The sequence below is a fragment of the Hoplias malabaricus genome, chromosome 10, assembly GCF_029633855.1.
Source record: "Hoplias malabaricus isolate fHopMal1 chromosome 10, fHopMal1.hap1, whole genome shotgun sequence".
NCBI lineage: Eukaryota > Metazoa > Chordata > Actinopteri > Characiformes > Erythrinidae > Hoplias > Hoplias malabaricus.
This window is the reverse complement of record NC_089809.1, coordinates 26,458,208-26,476,833: the sequence shown is the minus strand read 5'-3', so window position 1 is coordinate 26,476,833 and position 18,626 is coordinate 26,458,208. Positions and strand designations below refer to the sequence as shown.

Below are 18,626 nucleotides of genomic sequence, written 5' to 3'. Positions count from 1 at the left end.
AACTGATCCCTTTTTTTTTGATGATTGCACTTATTTATAAGCTTTCACATGCTTTTACAAACTTATATATAAATATGTTATTTTCTTTCGTTAAATTCATGTAAAAAATGATTGTAGAAAACAAGAATACACATTAAGCATTGTCATGTACCATCTGATTGGTCAAAACATCTGACTGCTGCTCTACACAAGGTAACAGTGAGGAATGTTTATTTATTTGTTCTAAAGCTGTATCTGACATCAGCTGGGAGCTTGTTTGAACAACTAGAAACCAAGATATCTAATCTGCCAATATGGCCATTTTAAACATCTACTATAATACATCTGAATCGTGCTCCAAAACAGTTATTTAAATGGCAAGAAATTATCAGCTACAATGTCATAATCATGACCAGCTTTGATAATTAGTATTTTTAATTAATCCATTTATTTGTATAAGGTCTTATTATTTATTTATATTGTATGGTTTATCCAGAAGATCATTTGGAGCTCCATACAAGTTTAGGATTTAATTTACAATGTCCTCACAGTCCAAAACACATGTATCTCTGTTTCTGTTTGTATAAAACAACAGCTGTTTTTTACATTCGGTGAACTTTTTATGAAAAATGACCTGATAGAAATGCTCTTGAATTCCTTGAAATAAAAATCTCTCTGTACATGTTACTCACATTAAAAATGATTAATTCATTCATTATTTCGTTAATTAATTAATTTCTTTATTTGTGTGGGGGATTGTTTTGGGGAGTTTTTATTTTGTTTGTTTTTTTATTTTGGGTTTGGGAGGCATTACTGGTTTTTATTCTTGTTGCTTTTGGAACAACAGAAATACTTTCCTAAACTGACAAATATTTACAGAGTAAAACCTTAGCCCTGATATTTGTGTGTGCGCGATTAAGCGAGAGAGTGGGTAGCATGTGAGTGGGTGGTAGGAGGTTATTTGTGAGAGTGAGAACGGAAAGACATGTTCCCATCCCATCATCTATCTCTGTGTCCAGTGCTCTTTTAAAGCTGCAGCGTGCTGGAGCGGTCACCTTGACACCAGCTATCGCTCATCAGCAGTGATTCACTGGGACGACCCACGCTGCATGCTCTCTCTGTCTCTCTCTCGGGCGAACGCGGCAAGCCTGAGCCCCCGGGGGTCCCATAAAGACCACAGATCAGCCGCCCAGCACCATCAGGGGCCAAATGGGATAATGATAATGGCAATGGCTTAATCACAGAGAGAGAGGTGTTCACAAGAAGCCGCACACAGCGCAGGCTGAATGCTGGCCATCATTTATTTAGCCCTCTCCATACCAGGCCTGTAGACATAAAGAGGAATAGTCATTATCCCTCACCTTAACGTTGAACATTTGTTAAAGAAAACAGCTATTATTCTAAACATTGTATACACAAGATAGATATAGAGAAAATGTTTAATTTAACCTGTATTACTTGGTTTTTTTAACATTAAATTTGAGTCCATTCTGTGTGTAGAGTGCAGAAACAAACTAACTGTGTGTGTGTGTGTGTGTGTGTGTGTGATGTTAAGAAAGCAGGATTGAACAAACAGTGCAAACTGCTGAAATGTTTGTTTTAAATGTATTTTATTTTAGTCGATAATCATTTATATCTTAATGTGTTTTATACACTCAACAAAAGGTCACATTTAATATTAAGCATAATCTTGAGTAGGTGTGTGATCTAGGGTAACATCTTGTCTTAAATTGTAATATATAAATGCAGAAAAAAAAGTTGCATTTACCAGGTTTACATCTTTGTTAACCAGTTTGTATGTATTTACTCAGGGACACTATAGATATATGCTTCTGTTTCATTTTGGAGGAACAGGGCATAGCTCTTGGAAAATAAGCAAGTGATGTATTAGCCAGACATTATCCTAAATGCTGGAAGTCATTTTTTTGTGTGGGAAATTTTAATGTTGAACTTTACAGCAGTGTTTTTATTTATTTATTTATTTTTATTAAATTAAAGTATTACTTACTATGATAATGATCATCGACTGTGATCTTCATCCTGAAAAATTACACATGATGTATTTAATCTTAATGTATGTGCTTTTTTTTATTTCTTTTTCTTATATTTGTTGTTTTAATCATCGATCCTGCTTGAGCTTTCATGTCTAATTTTTTTGTGGGGTTTTTTCTCCCCTCTGTTTTCTCTCTGTTTCTTAAGCTACTACACTCTGGATGACACAAGTCATGAGTCTATAAACAGGTTCCTGTCCAATCTTGTGGAAAGAAGCCTGAGGGATCTGGAGTGTTCCTATTGTATGGAAATACAAGAGGTATATATGTTTGTTTAGTGTGTTAAACCAAATATCTGTAGAATATTTGCACAATCATAGTATAGTGGATAAACAAGGTAAACAGCCAGAGAGATAAGTGAATGAATGAATAAATAAATATAAATAAATAGTGAACAACCAGTGGCGAACAGTGAATGCAGTGAGCTGCCAGTGGTGATTCCTGAATAAATAATGAATAAATGAATAAATATAGTGAGCAGCCAGTGGCTGGTCATTAACATAATCTTATTTATATTTCTTCTTTATAGAAACATGGCAATGCCAATTTTGTATGAATTCTTTACTATTTTTCCCCATATTCATACATATTTTGGAGCAAGTCATTTTTCTAACTTGTGTTTTCTCTGTAGTAATTTCTTCATTGACATCTCCCCGCAACGGGTGGAAAAAAGGCAAAGGCTACTTAACTAGACCAGGAATTATGCGATTGACTTTAAAACACACATGATCAATGGACAGATGTCCGACTAAGTGGACCAATCAGTCTTGGAGGGAAAAAATATTGAACATCTTTTTAACAGGTGCACTCTCTGTGCACTGGCCCTCAGGGGGCTCGAGCTTTCATTCCCAGTAGGGCAATATCAGACTAATCCATGTTCTGTGTATTGCACAGTGCATAGGATTATTTTTTTTTTTCACCCGGCCTTCCATGTATTTGCACCACTATTGGAACATGAGTGTACTGATCAGGTCATGGGCAGGGCAGTGGTGGTCAGAGGAAGAGTTACAGCCCCTGATTAGCAAGTTAATCACTGTGTTAGGGCTCAAATCTGCAACCTCCTGCTTTTAATGTAGATGCCTACTCTGCCCTGTCCCTCCTGCCCAGCTACTGCTAGCTGTAACATGTCTGTATCTTCATCTAGGACGAGCGCACCATCGAGCCACTTACATATGGCCGTATCGCCTCCTATTATTACCTGAAGCACCAGACTGTCCGCATGTTCAAGGAGAGACTGAAGCCAGAGCTGCCAGTCCAGGAGATTCTGTCCATCCTCACTGTAAGTAAACACACCTCCTGTTGAACCTGTAGATAGGGAATAGTGAGGGCATGCTCCGCACTCAAAACTTTAGTTACTTTAACACCCTACTGCAGGGTAGTTCTTCTGAAACTTACTTAAGCTTGTCATAAAAAGGACATCAGTGTACCAGAGGTGAGTAATTACTCAAGTAAGTTTGATTCAGTTAAATATTAGTGGATTTGTTCTTTTCGTTAAAGTAGTAAGCCCAACTTTTCTCAACTATATTAGTGAGTAAAGGAATATATATTTCCTTAGTTAAATTTGAGCTATTCTTTTTTTTTTTCTTTTTTTAATGGAAGGGGATGATAGGAACTTTTTTGTTTGTTTTTTGATATTACACCTCTGTTGGTTTAAAAATTGCTTTGTAAGTTGGTCTGAAAATTTGGTGAGATTTTAGTGGTCTATTATTTTCACACAATGTTAAGGGTTGTCTGCATTTTCAAATAGTTTAAAGCTTAAATACAGCACAACAATCCATTGGAACCTTCCAGCCAATATCCTGCTTAGCTAATGATTATTTCCACCACAGCAACCTCAATGAGGACCTTAAGCACAGCCAACACACACACGCACACACACTCAGCCACAATTGCAGCTCTCCAGGCTAGTGTGAAAATTACGTCTTTACTTTCGCCTCATTAGAGCCTGGTTCCTGGAGCTCTGTGGGCTGGTTCTCTCGGGGCTCTCCTCCTCCCCGCTGATTGCTGACATAATTGGGACATAAAGCGCTTTCACACTTCACTGGTGGCCAGTGACATCACATCTGTCTCACTTCACACACACAAACACACAGACACACGTGTAGTAGGAGCTCTGCTGAAAGAGGAGTTAATCGACAGGCAAGCTGTCAAAGAACACTGCCAAAACCTTTCAGAAACGAAAGCATCATGTGTCTGATTTTTTATACACGGCACACATTCATCCTTGCAGCTTCATGCTAGACTTTTTCACAGTAAACCAGTCTCATAGAGCAGCTTGAAGAGCAGTTTACTTTTTCAGACCACAATTTTTGAAATTCATTACTGGCGAAAGATGCTGAGAGAACGACAGTCTGTAATAGAGGCCTGTCAAGTTTAGATTATGTTCTCTATATTGATATGAAAGCTATATTGGATCTGTAATATTTAAACAGAATTTTCACTTATGGGCATAGGGACAAACTGATTTGTTCAATTTGGAGTGACTTTTGCATCCTCATTTCTTTAGTAAGTCTATTTTGGGAGTGATCTAGACAGAGCTCATTTATTTATTGTGCGTTTGCGATGGGAAAGTTTTGCCTTCGTTTTTAATGAGACACATTTGCAATTTAGCATGAGTGCTTTCTCTCGAGACTCCTGAGATATCCAAAGCTGCTGCAGCATCTGCGATATTCTATAAATATGTTCCGTCTGAGACAGCTCACAAAATGACTTCTCCAATTTACAATTGTTTAGCTTTTTTTCTTCCTACTTTCCTATCATTTTTTCCTGTTGTGATTCTGTTTGCCGCCATGTTCAGTTTATCTGTAGACTTTATATTTTCTGTGATCACTTTTACAGTTGTCTTGTTCTAATCTGTTTTGAATAAGCCTTATTTGCACAAATGGAGAGTGCACTGTTTTAATTAGTCTTTAGTACAAATTTATGAATAAAATGAAACCGGTACTGTTCTGTGCATATGATATTGTTTATAATATGGTGCTAATTTTTGATGTCAGGGAATTATATAAATGTTTAATCTGATGAATGTTAATGGTGTTATGTTGAAGCCAATTTACCAGTCACGCTGCTTAAATGGTGAGTACCATGAAAGAGTGCTATTGGTACGTTTGGTCATGAACCCTGCATGTGTTTGTCAATGACACTGAGAGTGCACATGTTGCTGTGCTAATTATGGGCTGGGTCTCAAAAGAGGTCACATCTTCCAATTAAAGCACACTCTACTTTATTATCCAGCTATCTGTCCCTTAACATTTCCCTGTGTTTAAGCCTCCCCCTGGCTGGCTAACAAAAGCATGATATGAGGCAGGCTGAACCCCAGCCTGCCTCTACTCCACCCCAGCCGGGGGTTCAATACCCTCAAATCACTCCCCCTGTCAGCTACACAAAAACCCCACCGCCCCTCAATGTCCTCTAATTACTGTGCCGTGGACATAATGAGGCACCCAACCGATCGCTTACTTCCACTTCTTTTCTTTTACATCCCCTCTCTCTGTTATAGGCCGGCAGTTTTCTTTACCTAGCTACCTTCCTCCATCCAGCTTTTTAAACCTGTTTTGCTCGTATATTGTTTCCCCAAAACTAAACATGCTTTCAGTACATCAGTGGTCTTTATATCTTTTGAGTTCAGATTTAAATAATGTTTAATTTTCTAAAGAACACATTTGGAGCGCAGTTGTGTGTATTTTTTCTTTAGCTCATGTTGGGACCAGTTTGGTGATGTTAAGATTACTTCAGCAGTACAGTGAACAACAAAAGTGTTTATTGTACTTATAATAAAATCATGATTGTGACTTCCCTATTCTCAAATTTCTGAAGACTCCAACAGCACTCACTGAACCACTAAAGAGGTCCCTCTTTGTGTATGTAAATATCACCAGAGAATGAGAAGATTGTGTGAGAGCCTGGTGTCAGCGCCTCTGTTTACAGATAAGCTCCTTCCCTTTATCTTCTGTCCATCTGTATGCAGGCTCAATGCCCTCAGCAGATAAATCATGTAGCGTTATGCTCTTTTGTTCTCAGTTTTTCCACCATTTTTCACTTTTCCAGCTCTGAGGCGTTTGAGCTCAGTGCTTTAGTGCTGATGGATAGAGGTGGACGAGCACAGAGCTATGACTAATGTGCCCCACTGCCTTCACTTACAAGTGTACATTAGAAAAGCTGGACAAGAACTGCCTTACACAAGAACTCGTGCCTCTGCATATATGACCTATAGCAGCCAGCAAGCACATTGCACCCATTCTACGATGCCGCTTTGCATGAAGTTCAGCTAACATTTTCCATGTACCAGCAATCGCAAATTCTAATAGAAGGTAGAGGTTGAATACACTCATCCTGACGATACTGTTCTAGACATATTTTAAAAAAGACATGCTGGATATGGGGGACACTGGATTAAATTTACGCTGAACCTGTTGCAGTCTTTACATGAGTACCATCTATTCAGTAGAAGCAAGGAAGCCCTGCCTTTCATATTAAATATAAATGCAGCGTCAAAGACTGGTATGATAAAAGCAGAGATTTGATCCGGTGGATGCTACGTCTGCAGCTGTTACTTTCAATGCTGTCACCCCAGGCCCCCAGCATGTGAATTCCAGAGCTTGGATGTACAAGAGGACCATGTGAAGAAGCTCCCTCTTTACTCTCATCCATTTCATGGTGTTTACAAGCTAAAAATAAACCTCTGATTTCAAGATTACCAAATGGCTCTGTCCACTTATGATCCACAGGCTTTATAATCAATTCATACAGTCTCAAATAAACGCAATTTATCATTCAATGAGGAGGTCCCTCAGCTCTTCTGCTATTGTTTAGTGTGGTTTTTGGAAGTTATCTGTCTGAGAAAGTCTACTTTGTAAAATAATTCTCAAACATGTTCCAGTTTTTTTTTCTCCCATCTGCCGACCCTGTGTCCACTCCTGCTGACCTCTGAAATCCTCCACCTTTTTTTTTTCTCAGGATGCGGAGGAGTATGCGGAACTGCCGGTGCGTCACAACGAGGACCAGCTTAACAGCGAACTGGCCCAGCGTCTCCCCCTGCAGGTCAACGCACACTCCTATGACAGCGCCCACACCAAAACCCACCTGTTGCTGCAGGCCCACTTCAGCCGTGCCCAGCTCCCCTGCAGTGACTACGGCACAGACACCAAAACTGTTCTGGACAATACCATCCGTATCTGCCAGGTCAGTGTGTGTGTGTGTATGAATGTGTGTGTGTGTTCATATGTCACAGCAGTAAAATCTGTGTATGATATCTGCTTTCCATTGTTGCCGGGTGTCTCGTGTGTCCTCTTGGCATGTGTAGAATAGGGATGGAACCCATCCAAGACCCTATACATTGTCCTGCAGCCTCACTTCCGTCATCTGGGGGCTTTCATTGCCATCAAAGCGATTTGCTTGCTTTCATACATCATAAAATCGATGCTAGGCCTGGGGACGGTGGAACTGAGCGCATTTCCATGTGTCAGTGAAGATCTTTCGGATGTTCCATTGAAAGAAAAAAAAAAGAAAAGAAGAAAATTCATTCCCTGACTCTGACAGCTGAGACCTGACCTAAGCCTTGGTTTAACTGGACTTTCAAACTTCGTCTGCTGTTTCACAGCATCGTGTGAACTAAGAGCGTCTAGATAAGGCTTGAAAGTTCACTCAGCAATCATTGTGCCAATCCGCAGTCAGCTATAAAGAGCTCCAATAAAATCAATCAAAAACGTGTTTAAGACCTGTCTCAGGTGTGTGAAGATGCCTGAATGTTACCTTTTGTTTTGGAACTAATTGCACGCTCTAAATTATTTCCTGTTTCACTCATATTTAAAACCTAATACAAAAAGTAAAGTTGTTAAAGAAAAATGTGGCTTAATAAAGACCTACAAATGATGTTTTATTTTTATTTTGGCAGATGAGAGGTCTTGTTTCTGTTTTCTTTATGCTAGCTAATTGCAGTCACACTATTCCCTGTGGGAGTCTGAGTTTGCTGTTAAAGGGGCAGTTATTCATGTGACTGGTTCATGACGTTGTTAGTATGCCTGGGTCTGGAGGCCTATAAATACAGTGTGAGTGCAGACACTTACAGCACCTCAGAGACAGCACAACGTTTAACAGCCAGCTCCCTCCACAGATCAAATGCACATTAAAACAACAGTGCAGCTCATTGCCTCCTCCCACTGAGACAAATGTCAGTGTTGGTTTTTAGAAAGATTAATTTATTGTCTCATTTTATCTGTATTTTCAATATATAGTCATACAGTACTTTTTTGGGTTTGTTTCAAACATATGGGGCAAGTCTCCATGCATTTAAATAATAGATTTGTTTGTTTTTTTTTACTTACTTTGACCATGAAACATTAAAAGTTTTTTTTTTTTGTTCTTTTGTTTCGTTTTCTGTTTGAAAGCCTTGGTGTGGTAATAAACATGATGTACTGTGTTGAAAGCCCCCCAGCCAACTCTTGGCACAGTGTATACACGCACAGCAAACAGCTTCCTCGAATACTGTGATGAGCCAGGAGAAAAATAGCAGAGGTGCAGAGATGATTTATTGTCGTGTTGTCGTCGGATTTCTGGCTGCAACATAAAAGCACCCAAAGCAAAGGCTAACTACACCAGGGCTCAGTCCTCCACACCACTGCTCACGAAGCAACCTGTTGTTGATAGTTCATGCCTAATGGCACACCAGTGGATCTGCTTGTGATTGTCTATGGCTGCTCTGAAGATGTGTGCTGTGGTGATTGTTCATGCTGGCAGCCCTGATCTGGGAATGGCTCTGGTCTGGGGATCTGTTAGCCATTGTCCATGCCTGTGGATGCGCTGGTGATTCTCTGCAGGCTGTGCGTGTGGGTGTGTGTGTCTGAGAGTGATTGTCCATGCTTGTCCATGTGGTTACTTTTTTGGGTTCCCGCTGTGCCAGGTTTGAGCTCCTCTGCCAGCAGCTGCCTGTCTTCCCAGCATGGCTCCAGGCTAGCCTTTCCTAGCAAACAGCTGAGCTAACTATGGAGTGGTGTCGGAGGATTAACCAGCGCAGTTGACTACGCTGTGAAGCCAATTTCATGTCAGCTAGTCTGGACAGATATGATCTTGTCTTAATTTCTAGCTGCTGCATTTGCTTGTCATCTCTGAATGTATAATGCAGGTATTTCCAATCAGTACAGAGTTCGTCTCATTGACAGAAATGAAATAGTTCAGTAGTTTTTGGTGTTTTTTTTAACAGGCTTTAAAAACCTCTCTCTCTCTCGCATGCGCGCACACACACACACACACACACACATATATATCGTCGCTGTCCAATTAAAAACACGTATCTCCATTTTTGTGTATTTCTTATTTGAACACAGTAGCTGCCCTTCAACTTGTGGGAAGGTTTCAAGATGAATGGACCAATAGAAATGCACCAAAATTACATGGAATAAAATGTTTTTACATCGTCTTAAATCAAAAGTTAAGAAATGTTTTCCCTTCTGTAAAGTTGGAATTTTGGGAGATCGGTATTTTAAATTGTCCAAACATACAGAGAACCCTGTCGCCAGTTCCCTGGTTGTCATTCCTAGGATCCTTATCGGTAGGTACATACCACTATATTCCAGAACACCACAAGTCCCGCTTGGACATGTTGAACATATTATAATATATAATTTAGTATATACAGTACCAGTCAAAAGTTTGTACACATCTTCTCATTAGTCATTGGTGGAATAAGGCTATTAATCACTGTATAGAACTGTGTACCTGCCCTACCTCTGCACAGCACAAGTTATGGTCTCATAACTTCCAGGTGATGACCTCATGAGGATGACTGAGAGAACGCCGACAGTGTGCAAAGCCATCATCAAAGCAAAAGGTGGCTACTTTGAAGAATCTAAATTATAAAAAATATTCTGGTTTGTTTAACACTTTTGTGGTTAATACATAATTCCATATGTGTTCTATCATAGATTTAATGTCTTCCCTATTCATTTACAATGTAGAAAATAATAAAAAAAATTGAATGAGAAGCTGACTTTTGACTGGTACTGTACATTCACAATGTGTAGAAAATGGCCCAAAACGAAGGAAACCCTCCCTCAGTGGGTGTGTCCAAATATTTGACCTGTATTGTAATATATAATACATAAAATATAATGTGAAAGCTGCCTGGATACATTCTCATTAGTCATGCTTCCCTGTTTATTTGCTGAATAATATGTCACACTTTGACAGGTGCCATAATCTCGTGGTTGATTGGTGTTATAACACACATGCTTGTATGACAGATTATGATAAGGTAGGTAAAGGTAAAATAACATATGCCAGTCCATTAAAGCTTTACATAAGGCCCAGCCCACTTATGCCTGGTCCTTATAGCTTCTCGAAAGTCTTATAAAATCATATACAACATGTTCACTCAGACAGCGCACACACACACACACACACAGACACACATTCAGAGAGAGACTTGGATTAGCAGTGGCTTTGAGCACTGGATCTCTGATGGTTGGCTAAATAATTCCTGTCATCTCTGTGCTAATGAGGTGCTTTATGGCTGTGCTCGTGCTCCCAGCGCTGTAGGGGCTGTCGAATTCTAGCCGTTTTCTCTGGCAGCAGTGGAGAGGAATTTTAGTGGACAGGTTAAATGAAACGCAGTGCTTGTGTGTGATCATCTCTCTCCCTCGTTTATTCTCTCCTCTCTTTCTTCGTTCTCCCTCTTCACTTGATTCAACCCCCCCCCCCCCTTCTCAGGGGCTTCAGTGACATCAGCCCATTGCTGTCATCAGTTTGCTCAAGCAGCTACTGTGAAATGTTAATCACAACTTTAATTTGTACTGCATTAGCATTTTGATTAACTCGCTGGGCTTGCTGCTGCACTCAAGGTGCTTTTTAGACATAGTTACGGAGGAAATGACTTTTTGATTAATTAAGTTTGTTAGCGCAGCTGAGCTCAGCAAACTTTAACCTTATGTTGAGGACAAGAAGGATAGACATGAAAGGGAGTACAAAAGATAGTTCTGAGTATTAGATAATTGATTAATTGCGTCTTGCATGTGCATCAAAAATGTGTTTACAGTTTTATTAATATATGGATTTAAAGTTTGGTGCATGAGTACAGTGGGCTTACAGTGAACCTCATTACCCATGAAAACAGCTTTAGTTTCTTGTCTCTGCAGGCCATGCTGGATGTGGCAGCGAATGAGGGCTGGCTGGTGTCTGCTCTGAGCATCTGTAATCTGGTTCAGATGATTGTTCAGGCCAGGTGGCTCCATGATTCCTCTCTTCTCACTCTGCCTCATATTGAGCAGCGAAACCTCTACCTCTTCAGGTCAGTAAAGCACAAGTCTAAACATATCACTCATCAAGTCTTGAACAAATGCTTTATTCTACTTTTCTGTCATAATATTAAATAAATATTTAACGTAAACTTTATTCCCAACCGTTTGTAGACCTGCTCACCAGCATTTATTCTGAAATGAAGGGTATTGGTACTGGGTTTATCTCTTCTTAGCTAGATGTTGGAATGTTACTGCAAGTATTTACAAAAACGTCAGTGAGGTCAGATACTAGTGATTTGTTCTGGATTAAAGCAGCACTCCAGCTCATACCAAAATTATTAAATGGAGCCCTATCACTTCAGAAAAGAGTTTCAATATCCCACACAGCTCAGTGCTGGGGGTGGACTTTATACCCTCCAGCTGATGCTTAGCATTCACCGTATGACCATGGGATCATGTTTGGCTGCTCTGTGGCGTCCCATTCTACTGGAAATTATTTTTGAAGACTGAGTGTAATTGAATGTCTGTGTCAGCAGTCGGTGGACCCTAATATATTTAAATTCATTAATAAGAAGGACTTAATGACAATGGTGTTTATTATTAATGTTAATATATAATACAGCCTCACTTTTTCCTGTCTTCTCTTTCTGGTTATGAGAGTTTCACCTTACACTGTTTTACCTCCAGCCTGCTCCTCAGAGAAAGGGAGTGTGCTGACATCCCGTCAGCAGTGTCCTCAGGGGTCCGCTGCTCACCTGTGGTGCTCTGATTATAGCTCTGTGGCATGGTGTAGTGGCTAATCCTCCTACCGTCTCTTATCAAACTCTGCAAACACCATTAGCATCAGTTATCAGCAGGCACTGCCCTCTGGACAGCCTCAAATACAGCCCCAGTGCAGCTTTTCTCTTAGGCGCTCACACATATCCATGGTTGGCATTGGATTTTCTCTTACCCACATAATGTGTTTCAGTGAGGCTGCGTCCTGCTGCGAAGTGTAATTTTGTAGAAACACAATAAAAATGGTAAGAGGGGGATCAGGCCAGGCAGGATCTCCTGCCATGCTGAGCCAGCAGGAAGAGGGGGCGTGGCTCTGTCTGCCTCACAGGATTGGCTGAACAATGGTCATGTGACTGCCCTTTCCCCTTGCTATTGACAATAGAAGATGGAGCTCCAAAGGTGGGCGGGGCGGAGGCAGGGGTTACCGAGGTCCAATCGAAGCGCTTCCTGAGCTAATGGCTGCCTGTGAGGGAAGAGAGGAAATCTTCACAGCCATGGTGAAGGAGGAGCTTCCACCACAACAGATCTCTCAGGTAACACACCTTTGTACACCTCAGTGGACCCAAAAATGATATGGTCATTTAGACATTACCCAACATTTTGAAGACTCCTTCACTGCTGTGATATTTGCGAATGGTGCCTTGAGAGATTGTAGGCTTTTAGACAAGACCTGGCCCTATGAATAATTGAACAAATTCAAGATATTCCTGGTTGATTTTGATATCCACACATGCCGGAGAGCACACACACCCACAAACATGTGATTTGCAGGAAGCAGCAGACGGTCACGGTGGTCTCAGGTAGCACCAGGATCCCCAATTACCTCCCAAATGAGAGGGTTTAGCGCTCCAATCTAAGTGCTAATTGTGGCGGTAATGAGAGCGTCCGGGCACAGCGGCGAGCCCAGCGCTCCTTCCACATCAGTATTCCAGCCACCCCCCTCCTCCCCCCTGCACCCCCCAGCAGCCCCGGCCCTGCTAATTAAATAAGCACATGCACCGCCGCGTCCTCGTCTGATTCGCTGAGGAGATGTAATCCTCGCATAAATAGCTTTGGCAGGGTGAATCTGTGCTGTTTTTTTACCCCCCCTTCTCATGTCGATGTCTCTAATACTGCTGCAGGAACCAAGCACTGTCACTCTCCATCAGGCAGTCCCTCACACTGCACACACATGTTTTTAATACTCTATTATATTCCTTCAAACCAGCATCTTCACATAAGGCATAGATGACATTAATGTGATGGCCTTCTAAATTATTTATGACATACTCTGTTTATAACATCCTTGGAAATGAATGAGAGTTTGTTTTATTACCAGAAAACTGATTTTTTTTCAGCTGGTAAGTGTTAACTTTTAGCGCTAGGACTCCATTATGAGCCTAAATATGAATCTTTTTTTAACCAGGAAGCATTCTCATTTTTACCTTTTATTTTATTGGTTTCTCTTCATTCTCAGGCTTGGGCTTTCTTGAGTCACCTGCCTGTGGTGGAAGTGAGTTTGAGTGTGAAGGGCTGGTGGGAGGGCAGTGAGGAACAGACTGAGCGTGCAGTGTCCACCAGCATCACCAACTTCAGGGAGCAAAGCAGCTGGCTTCCTGTTCACGCTGACCAGGAGTATGTTCTCCAGGTGTCACTGCAGCGAATCAACACGGGCCAGCAAAGAGTGAGTTCTTACTCTCTCACTTCAACTCTATTCATGTAGTGCTTTAAAAGAATAATAAAAAAGTTGACAGTTTTATTAAGCAACTCATGTTAGAAATCTGTCACAGTTTGTCAGGAATAGATCTGTTGTAATAGCATCTGTGCTGAATGTTGTTGCTGTCATATCAAAACTTTAGCACTATTTGTGAAAACGCCAGCAGTTCTTTGAGCTTACTTTAAAAGCTACAATTTTGATTAAACAAATATGCATTTCATTATGAGGTTTGGTTAGACAGTGACAGTGGATACATGGTAAGTAAGGAGCTCCTATAACATGGAGTAAGACTGTAGAAGGGGTACAGTGTCCTCAAAAGCATTACAGTTAAATGCAGTATACGTACATTTGACTGTAATGCTGAATAGGATTCGCTGACTGGGTTTTGTAAACACTCGCAGAGAAAGCAGGACAGTAGAGCCCAGGCTCCACGCTTCCCAAAGCCTAAGGATGAAGGCTGGTTCCTGGTCCTTGGAGAGGTCGAGAAGAAGGAGCTTCTGGCAATCAAGCGAGTAGGATACGTGCGCAACCGAAGCATAGCATCCTTGGCCTTCTTTACGCCTGAGCAGACTGGAAAGTAAGTTCTTTACATGTCCTCAGACAGAGTCCAGTTGAGTGAAATTTCATTCTCATTTCTTATTATAACAGCCATGTGGAGTGTAGAACATTCTGAATTTAGAAACACCCTGTAATATGCCATTCCTCTTTTTCATCCAGGTGTATCTACACTCTGTACCTGATGAGTGACAGCTACTTGGGGTTGGATCAGCAGTACGACATCCACTTGAATGTGACTGCCGCCAGTATCTCAGCCCAGGTCAACACAGAGGTCTCTGATAGTGTGGGCAATATAACCTTGAAGTGACCTCCACCTGCTGTCACTGGCACACTTACAGCTGCATGCAAAAGTTTGGACATGCTTGGTCAAATTAAATGCTCTGTTGATTTTCTACATGGCAAGGGGTTAAATGCATTCTACTGCAAAATTTGGGAGCAGATTATTTTGAAAAGTTTAACATATTGATAAGGAATAAAGCATTAAAATTTGGATATAAAATGCGCTGTACGTTTTGCAAATGCTGTATTTTATGTTTAACCCAGTTATGTAAATTGAGCAAAACAAGAGTTATTTTGCATTAAAATGTACAAAAGTATGTTCTCTGTAGATGGTAGATTTATTTACATTTAAAAGAATGTGATTTGACACCCAGTTTTCAACTGCCAGCGGAGAAGCACAAGTGCAGCGGGGCTTAAATCGGACCAAAGAATGTGGCCTTAGAACACACACAAAAAAAGAAACTATAAAAAAAAAACACCTAATGCCATATGAGTTTGCCTTATAATAGAACAATATTTCCCCACTGTATTGGCATTATGTTTTGACATAAGGCATTGCTCTTATTCGTTTAATTGATGCTGTTGGATGTGTCAGTCCAGATCAAGACTGCTGCTTTCAGTACACTGAAGGTTTAATAGGAATGTTTGGTTAATTGAATGGTGGGCATATGTGTGTGAAGTGGGCGGGAGCAGACGTGACATCACTGTTAGAGCAGAGAGGCTCTAGAGGGGATTTATGTGAGCAGGAGGTCAGGAATTTTGTGCAGGTGTGTAAAACATGCTGCTCCATGAGCCACTGCTGCACTTCACCGCCAGACTGTCACATATGTTTTGTGAAATTTCTCTCTTTCTCTCTCTCTCTTTACGTATATATATATAATCTTATTCAGCACCCTGCTGTGGAACATCTCTGACAGACACAGGGGCCAAACACATTCAGGCTGATTTGGAATAGATAATGAAGAAAATGAATTAATGCAAGAAATGTTTGAATCCTGTACAGATGTTCCTACAAACGTCATGTTGATGTATTACATTGATTGGTTCAGTTCTAAAATCCCAAACACGGCTAATATTTCTTTTTTCTTTCTTTATAATTCAGAATGTCACATCCCTGAGATACGCAGATCATTTTTCTTGACAAATAAAAAGATGTGAATGCAGTTCATTTTAGTGTGTTTTAATAATCTAACTTTTTTGCCTTCGAAAAAAGTGCATCATTTTTTTTAATTAGATGGCTCCTGGCAGGTGGACAGTGTGTGATTAGTGTATTAATTAGTTTTATTAGTTTGTGCTAAGGCACCATAATTGATAATAAGCATTTTTGTATACATTGTCAGAATTAATGAATGTTTTTTTCCCTCACTTTATTTTGGTGGTTTATCCAGCTTATCTGACAACCCTCATATTGTTAACAACCTGGTGAAACTCAGCTAATCACCCCCTTCTATATGATTCTGAAAGATTGCATTTAAAATAGATATTTCACTAAATGTCACTTAAGACAAGATGAGCATCTACAGAACACCCGCAGTGATCAAAATAGCTTTCTTTTAATTAATAATTGAATATTTCATCTTTGTGAAATTCATTAGTGAATAATTCCTAACCATAAATAGCATGTGGCTCTACTTTTTGAAAACTTCTGTTACTCAGTTGCTGCTCTAGTGTAAGATCAGCCAGCCTTTATAGTGAACACAAAGTGATTGGTGACAGAGCTAGCTTGCCTTCCTTTTCTCTAAGTCAGAATGTCACCCTCTCGCTGACCTACATACACCAATCAGCCAAAACATTACAATGACCTTTTTTTTCTACAGCCATTGTCCGTTTTTATCAGCTCCACTAACCATAGAGATGCACTTTATAGCTCTACAATTACAGACTGTAGTCTACCTGCTTCGCCTACATTTAGCTCCCTTTCACACTGTGTTTTAATTGTCAAGACCACCAGAGACAGCAGGTATCATTTGGGTAGTGGATCATTCTAAGCACTGCGCTGACAATGTGGTGGTGTGTGGATCAGACACAGTTTTGCTGATGGTTTTAAACACTTTGTCACTGGCTATTTTATCAGTCATACCTTGCTGGTCCACCAGATGCAAGTCCGTAACTGAAGACAGTAGCTCATCTGTTGCTGCGTACTTTGTGTTGGTCGACCTCTAGTTCTTCATCAGTGGTCACATGACGTTGTTAGTTGGATGTTTTAGTTTGTGGACTATTCTCAGTCCAGCAAAGACACTGAGAAATTTAAAACCTCAAGAACCGCTGCTGTGTCTGATCCACTTGTACTAGGCCAACACATGCTAACACTACCATTACGTCAGTGTCACTGCGCTGATTCAAATTATTCCTGGCTCTGTGGTTTTCTTGTGAAGGTTCTGTAGAAGCACAAGGGTCAAACAAAGTATGCAGAGCAACAGACTGCAGTATACACCTATTGGAAGGGATACAATGGCCAATTAATGTAAATTGTAGAACAAATGTGGTCATTTTAATGTTATGGCTGATTAGTGTATCGTTGACTTTGGAGTCATTAGTGAGCTATATCCAGTCATAAATGCATAAACGTGTATTGGTCCAGATGCAGGTTCTGTTCTCAGTGTGTGAACATGTCGTGGCTGTTTAACCTAGTGTTTGTTTTGATCTGTTCTGGTTCGCTGTATAATGGTGTCTCTGTGTAACAGATGCAAATGGCCGCTGCTCATTACGCTCAATTAAAGGCTGGAGTGGCAAAGCACGGGAAAGTGTCAACGTCGTTTGTTTCCCGCGCCTCGCGGCCGCCCGCCTCTCGCCGACTCAAGACTTTGTTTCCACTGTTTTCTGCTGTTCTCTTTGGCACCGGTGCGGTTTAATTGGCGCTAAATTGGGGCTTCAGTAAAAGGTGAGTTGGCGCGGCCCGGCCGTGTGCCCACCGCCGCGCGCTTCATTTCCGGGCGCAGGTGAATTCTGTGATTTCCGAGCGCGGCATCCGTGTCTAAAGCGGCCCGGAACACCAGGCTCTTCAATAGCGGGAGGAGGAGGACGAGAAACGGCCATTTATTCACCCCATCACCGCTCCTGTCCTCTTCAGGCACCACCGCTGCTGCTGCTGTAGCGTTTAGAACTGCAAACCGACGTACAAATTAAATACGACACGGATTGCCTTCCTCTACCTCTTATAAAAGGGTTCGACACCTCCACAAACTTCTCTGCATTTCACATCTTTATTAAAAAATAAGAAGCTATAGGCTGCTCTTCAGCCTGGTATTTATTATGCAGAAAGTGTCCATGTGTGGTTACACTACGTGCTTGATATGGTTTATATACACTCGTGTGCAAATGTTTGGGCACCCCTGGTCTAAGTGGTTCATATGTTTTTGGAAAGAGTGGTCAAGGAACAAACTTAAACGTGGCGGGTTTTCTTCTGCAGTTAGTAGTGAACTGTCAAATAATTTAAATTTTGCGTCGAGTTTTGCATATTGAAGTATACAAACTATAAAATGTGTTTTTTTATTTTTTGTTTGTTTCCACACGCCACATTTTTCTGTCGTTATTAAACACTTACTGCGTATTAAATGTGCAGAGTTGTGTTCCCTAAGGAGGTGTAGGCAACTAAGAAAATCAACCATAAATGTCAACAGGGGTATCCGACATTTTCTTTACATCTGCATTTATGTGATATATTCCCCAGGGTTCGTGAAGATTCTCTCTTGTGAATAAATGGGGGAAAATAATGGTGACATAATATTTATTATTATTATTATTTTGCGTGAGTTTTATATAGGCCTTTGCTGTGTTTTTTTCTTAATTAAAGTATTTGCTATTTTAAGAAGTGGTACGACTTTTTTGTTGTAAGCTGTGAAAAATAACCTCATATTGTCATTATGTTTGTGTTTGGTTTGCTGGAAGTAACAGACAAATTAATTTATAAAATCCTATGTTTTTACACGTTTCGAATAAAGAAATAAACAGGCTCACTGCTAAGATTTAGAGAAGACTGACAGATTCAGCAGCAGGTTGAGACCTCCCAGCTGTAAATGTTCAGCTCTGGTTTAATGTCGAAGCTTCAGAGGTGAC

The 18,626-nt window shown here is 40.6% G+C and overlaps 1 protein-coding gene across 4 annotated transcripts in view; it reads left to right on the top strand.

The window, feature by feature from the left end:
* The window catches only part of ascc3 (activating signal cointegrator 1 complex subunit 3), a 143,750-nt gene extending 128,044 nt beyond the window's left edge, over positions 1-15,706 (top strand). For 3 of the 4 annotated variants that reach the window (XM_066682878.1, XM_066682879.1, XM_066682881.1), the window contains 8 exons: positions 2,179-2,290; positions 3,175-3,309; positions 6,987-7,211; positions 11,159-11,310; positions 12,420-12,570; positions 13,494-13,700; positions 14,135-14,310; positions 14,451-15,706. In XM_066682878.1, coding sequence (XP_066538975.1) covers positions 2,179-2,290; positions 3,175-3,309; positions 6,987-7,211; positions 11,159-11,310; positions 12,420-12,570; positions 13,494-13,700; positions 14,135-14,310; positions 14,451-14,598 — 1,306 coding nt within the window. In that variant the 3' untranslated portion in view covers positions 14,599-15,706. The remainder of the gene's footprint in view (positions 1-2,178; positions 2,291-3,174; positions 3,310-6,986; positions 7,212-11,158; positions 11,311-12,419; positions 12,571-13,493; positions 13,701-14,134; positions 14,311-14,450) is intronic. The other variant, XM_066682880.1, reaches the window with a different exon arrangement.
* Positions 15,707-18,626: the final 2,920 nt, after the last annotated feature.